General features: G+C 50.2%; 1 protein-coding gene across 1 annotated transcript; it reads right to left on the bottom strand.

Annotated features, from left to right (window-relative positions):
• Positions 1–424: 424 nt before the first annotated feature.
• On the bottom strand, positions 425–3,905 carry AN3 (SSXT family protein). Its single transcript, XM_048713542.2, has 4 exons — positions 3,473–3,905; positions 2,040–2,116; positions 1,248–1,332; positions 425–1,145 (listed from the first exon to the last, which is right to left on the bottom strand). The coding sequence occupies exons 1-4, from the start codon at positions 3,560–3,562 to the stop codon at positions 714–716; spliced, it is 684 nt and encodes a 227-aa protein (XP_048569499.2). The 5' UTR covers positions 3,563–3,905; the 3' UTR covers positions 425–713.
• Positions 3,906–5,393: the final 1,488 nt, after the last annotated feature.

Below are 5,393 nucleotides of genomic sequence, written 5' to 3'. Positions count from 1 at the left end.
TTTGTTGCACTAGGCTAGCGTCGGATCTCACTTGGTCGTCCCTTTCGAATACTCTAGCGTTCCTTTGTTTTCATAAGTGTCATGCGGTCATAATGACGAAGGAGTCGAACCCTCTTTTGACCTTGCCTCGAAAGGAACCACGCGTCCTCTCCCACCACTCCATGAAAGTGTCATCGTGGTTTGGAATTTGTATGTTGACTTGAAGGAACTCGAAGCAACCGTTCCATACTTGCCTCGCATAGACGCAACGAGCCAATATGTGGTCAACTGTGTCCTCTTCCTGGCAGCAGATGTAGCATGCCGACGTGACTGTCATAATTAAGATCTACCGTTGATAGTGGTGTAATCCCTACCAGAGAAGTTGAGCTACTCTTCTGATTTATAACTCATGCACGGCACAATGAACAAAAGTAGAGAAGGCATGTGAAGAAGAAAACACCATGATCATTCAGCACTACATAGGGAGTGTTCACAAACCATCGCCACTACATCTTGATTAGGATTGATCGAGAACCTGCCATGCACATCCAAAACAAGCGAGCCTGCATGCAGACGCCACTACCACCTCCAGGTTCCATGGAAACTCACCCACCTAAACCTTAGCCAACGCAACAACCTTAGCTACTGCTAATCCGCTACTACCATCCTCGAACACTACCTGCTACTCCTCCTGCTGCAGCTGCTATGCCGGTGCTAGCGACGATGCCGCTGGCCTAGCTTCCCTCCTCCTCGGTGCCCTTGAGGTACTCCCCGTCGCCGCTGTGCGCGCCAGAGTTGGCGCCGCGAGCGTCGGCCGACAGCGAGGTCGACCCCTCCTTGGCGCCGCTGCCGCCGCGGCCGTAGTCCGAGAAGACGCCGGCGTTCATCATGCTGTTGCCAGTGGCGCCGCCGCCGCCGCCCATGCTGGCCTCACCGTGGAGGAGGTTGAACCCGGTGGTCGCGCCGGAGGACATCCCCAGCTGGCCGTGCGAGGCCGCCTGGTGCTGGTGCTGCTGCTGCTGCTGCTGCTGCTGGAGCGGCGACATGGCCTGCTGTGCGTACATCATCGACGACCGCGCCGCCATCAGCGACTGCGGCGACATCATCTGCGCCGACTGCTGCGGCATGTACCGCGGCCCGGACTGCATCATCAGGTTGGACGGGTACTGCGCGGAACCATGCCAAAGCGATCAAGAAGTTCATTCAGTCCTCTTAACAACTCCAGAAAAACAAGAACCGCAGCAGGGCCAGCCTCGATGAGAACTCACCTGAGACAGCGACGCCGTCTGCGGCGGCTGGCTGTCGGCGATGGCGGCGAGGTACATGAGGTTCTGCTGGAGCTTAGCTTGGTTCCTGCAGCACCGGAGCAGTAAGTGGTAGGCAAAACAAGGCTCAGCGTGCAGGCGCTGTAGCCTGTTGGGCAATGAACATTAAGCAAAAATAATAATATGTGGGACCATTGTGCAGAGATTGGCAGGTAACCAAAGATGCGCTCCCTGTCAGTCACCACAAAGTAAGCATATGCACATGAACAGAACACGCATGAGTATGACTGAAAAATAAAGATGAAACTGTTGCGGGCACTGACAGTAGGGAAGCGGAGAAACAGTGCGCTGAACAAGATACAGTGGTACTTTTCCGCACAGTAATCACGTCTATATCAGACAGATACTTTTTCATCAATAAACATAATTTTTCATCAGCCTAGAACAAGCACAAATCAACCTGGGTCTCAACCAACGTACTCCTACTAAAATCAGTAGCATCACCATTAGGGCCTAGTACGACCAACGTGGATGTCATTTGCGAACACATTTGATTGTCCAAACCGGGAAGGCCCTTGAATCTCTCTCTATTAGACGACCATAGCATTTTCTAATTGTTCCTAACACTACTCCCAACTGATATGATGTTACCAAAAAGAGCTAAGATAGCAAAAACTACATAAAACACTGCAGCATTCCATCACGAGTGCAGTGCTCCAACAGCACAGTTGCTGGGGTAGTTCACAAGGATATCAGACCAGATCAAGATCAGATCAGACCAGGGATCGGACTCACCGTGCACACTCCTCCACCTTGCCGTTGTTCTGGTTGTCGAGGATGGCCAGGATCAGCTGCTTGTTCTCATCCAGGTACTGCACAGTTCCAACACCCAAGAAACTTCTTTATGTTAGTAACACATTTCAGTGAAGGCATATCTTGAATACTATACTGAATACAAGTACTAGTACTGCATCACAGCTGGGTGCCAACACCTCCATGTTCTGGATGTTTACCTAAATCAGTCAGTCAAGCACAGCATATGAAAACACAATCATCTATCACCAATTAGGTGCCACACAGGAGATTAGGGTGTTGCATGCACAGACACAAAAGATCTGACTGCCAACAGCCTATCCTATCAAGCCGAGGGTCAATCATTGACTGACACGGTAGCATGTAAGCAGGTTATCACAGAGGCAAGGACAAGCGCACAGCCGTGAAGCCAACTTTAGGGATCTAGCAGTCAAATACCAATGGCACAAGCGAACCTACATTCCCACTACCCACATGAACTTGGACCAGATCATGTCTGGCTCGGCCTGGCCAATAAGGCCACTCTGACCGCTAATTTTTTTCTACCAAGATATGCCAAGACACTATTCCTGGGAAAACATTCAGATTTGCACGTTGGATTAGTGGAAAGATTTATGGAAATAGCACGGCCTTTACTCGTTTCCGTTGATAGAAGATTGCACATGATGCACCTGCTAAGAAAAGGGGGCAAGATTTAATGGCGGTTTGGCAGGCCAGATGCAGGGAACGCAGGCCTGGCATGGGTTACTACTTTGCCAAAAATACTGGCGTGATCATGGGCGCCGCGGCACCGACCAAAACAAGCTGAAAATAGTACTAGGATTTTTTGGGGAAGGGGGGGAAATGATGTGGAAATACTCTCATCATATCGCAAGGAGCAAGAAAATAAAAGGGGACAAGAAAGACAGCAACAGTTTGAACTGCAGATGAAATCAGGCGTGAGGGACCATGGAGAGCAGAACAGATCTTAATATAAAAATACACATCAAGGGTATCTAGACTAGACTGGACGGAGGGTGGGGAGAAGAATAAGCATGAAGAATAAGAGGGGGTCAAACTCAGCGTGCCCTAGACTAGAGCTCCTCACAAATCTCCTAAACAAAGATCAAATGCTCCTAGAAAAGTGCGAAAACAAAAAGGGGAGAGGGAAATGATTCAAGACCACATAAAAAGAAACTGCGAAAGACCTAAAGAAGAAGAGAAGGCCAGAATAGAGCAGCGGGAACAAAAAAAGGAAACGGAAATAGAGTTGCTTCTCATTAACAGAAAGAAAAGGAAAGAGAAATGATTCAAGCACCAGATGAATGAAGAAGAATACGGAAGAAATAAGCAAGGAAAGAGAGGGATGGAGTATATAAGCACAAGAAAGAAAGTGGGGAAAAGAGGGAGGGGGATTTGGGGGATGATGAGATGACCTGCTGAATGAGATCAGTGGTGACAGTGGTAGAGGAAGCGTAGCCCCCCATCATGCTCTGGTTCATCTGCATCAGGTGTTGCTGCTGCATTCCAATCACCAACTGCAAAAAGCTTACGCCCCTCCACACAAGACCACCGCCCCTGCCGCCGCCCCTTTTGCTCTGCTTCTCCCTCTGCCTCCCCTTCCTCCCCCCCTTCCCCCTCTGATCTTGCTGCTTTAGAACAGGCCGGTGCGGAGGGAAAGAGAGAGAGGGAGGTCTGAAGGTTTCTTGGGGTTTTGGTGGTGAGAAGGAGAGCAGGCAGGGTTTTGGCCTTTGGTTTTGGAGTGGAGCTCTTTAAAAAGGGGAGGGGAGGGGAGTAGCACCACCACCGCCGGGCGACTGGGCTGCCGCTTCAAGGGGTTTCTTTTCCCAATCTTTTTTCTTTCTTGGTCAAGCAAGCATTTGGTTTGGAGGGGCAGATCTTTTTTGAACGAGCTTTAAAGGCCGAGACCCCTACCATGCAAGTAACTTTTTACTGCCGGGCGGAAAGGCCGGTAACTTTCCGGACTTGGGCACCTGCGCATTCAAGCCGATTGATTCTTTAACAATGACCACCAGCCAGAGGCGAAAATAAATCGCCATCCATCGTATCTGTAGGCGTCCGTCCGTTAGGTTGGCCTAATTTATGTCCCCCACGCCCGAGTAGTATTCATGTCTCGGGCGAGATTTCTTGAGCTTGGTGTCCAGTCTGGCCTGCCCGCCCGTCCAGGGGCTATGTGATCCGAGCGGCTTGTGATGTGATGAGCAGGCTAGGCTACCTCCATTTCTTTACGCCCTCCGATACGATTCGCAGACGGTATGTCTCGTCACCCGTCACTCCCCTACACCAACCAGTTATTATAAATAAAATAATTACCGTACATGGTGTAACGTGCAGCAACGGAGCACGAGCGTGGTAAAATCTAGACGTGCTTACGGTGAATAGTCGTTGGAGGGCGACCAAAAAGCACGTTCCGCCGCCGCGTCTGCGCGGCGGAGCGGTGGTGCCGGAGAGGCGTAGGGCGTGCTACAGTGAGGCGTACGCGGCGGCAACGTTTGGAAATTTCAGTCTGTCGTATCCGCGGCGCTCCCGTTTACCATGGCCATGGCTGGCCACTAGAGTAATAACACCAAAAGTTACAGCGGGGCTACAGCCTAGAGACGCACGGCGTGTGTGTGTGTGTATACGCTGCACAGTCGCTGCTGGCACATGGTATCTCATCGCCGTCTCTCTCTCTCTCTCTCGGATGGGCGCGTGCATGCATGCACGCAGTGCCTGCCGCCCGGTAAGGCGTTGCGTCATCTGACTCGGATCCTCCGCGGTAAAAAAGTGACTATAGTAATTTGTTTTACCTGCCGCCCTAGGGGTGATCACTGGTCTGGGAGGACGTGTGGTAGTTACTGTACCACTTTACGGCTGGCTCTGGGTGTTACGTTCGGTAAAAAGGTAGAGTAAAGCGCGGTACAGCAGGAAAGACTTGGGCGGGTGGAGTCAAAGGTGGCCTCCAAATGGCTCTGTCATCGCTCATTCGTCGTCTCGTCCCTGCCCTGCTGTAACTGAAGCAAGGTTTTTTTTTCCCGGCCACCTCGCGGCTGATCGTTGCAGGTGGCTATTTTTGTACTTCCTCTTTTCCGGTTTATAAAGCTCAATTCAAAAATCTCACCAACCAAGATAGATGGTGAGTGGTGGAATATTTTTTGTAGTTTGCAAAAACACCCAATTAATGCTCTTGTTTTCCTCAAAAAGTATGTTTACCAATGCATTAATTACAATGCATGCATGCATAAATTACATGCATTGGTCAATTTTCTCTCAATACTTGCATGCAACGATTTAATGCACCTTGGAATTTGAACATGTGATGGGAAACAACCAAATTGAGCCTTATAAAATGGAAAA

The sequence above is a fragment of the Triticum urartu genome, chromosome 4A (genome assembly GCF_056163025.1).
Source record: "Triticum urartu cultivar PI428250 chromosome 4A, HENAU_Tu73, whole genome shotgun sequence".
Lineage (NCBI taxonomy): Eukaryota > Viridiplantae > Streptophyta > Magnoliopsida > Poales > Poaceae > Triticum > Triticum urartu.
This window is presented reverse-complemented; position numbering and strand designations above follow the sequence as displayed.

Excerpts from the sequence above, each read along its gene's own strand:
- AN3 (XM_048713542.2), bottom strand. The coding sequence starts at position 3,562 with ATGCAGCAGCAACACCTGATGCAGATGAACCAGAGCATGATGGGGGGC. Across the intron at positions 2,117-3,472 it reads CCACTGATCTCATTCAGCAG|TACCTGGATGAGAACAAGCA; the intron begins GTCATCTCATCA and ends GGAACTGTGCAG. Across the intron at positions 1,333-2,039 it reads AAGGTGGAGGAGTGTGCACG|GAACCAAGCTAAGCTCCAGC; the intron begins GTGAGTCCGATC and ends CCGGTGCTGCAG.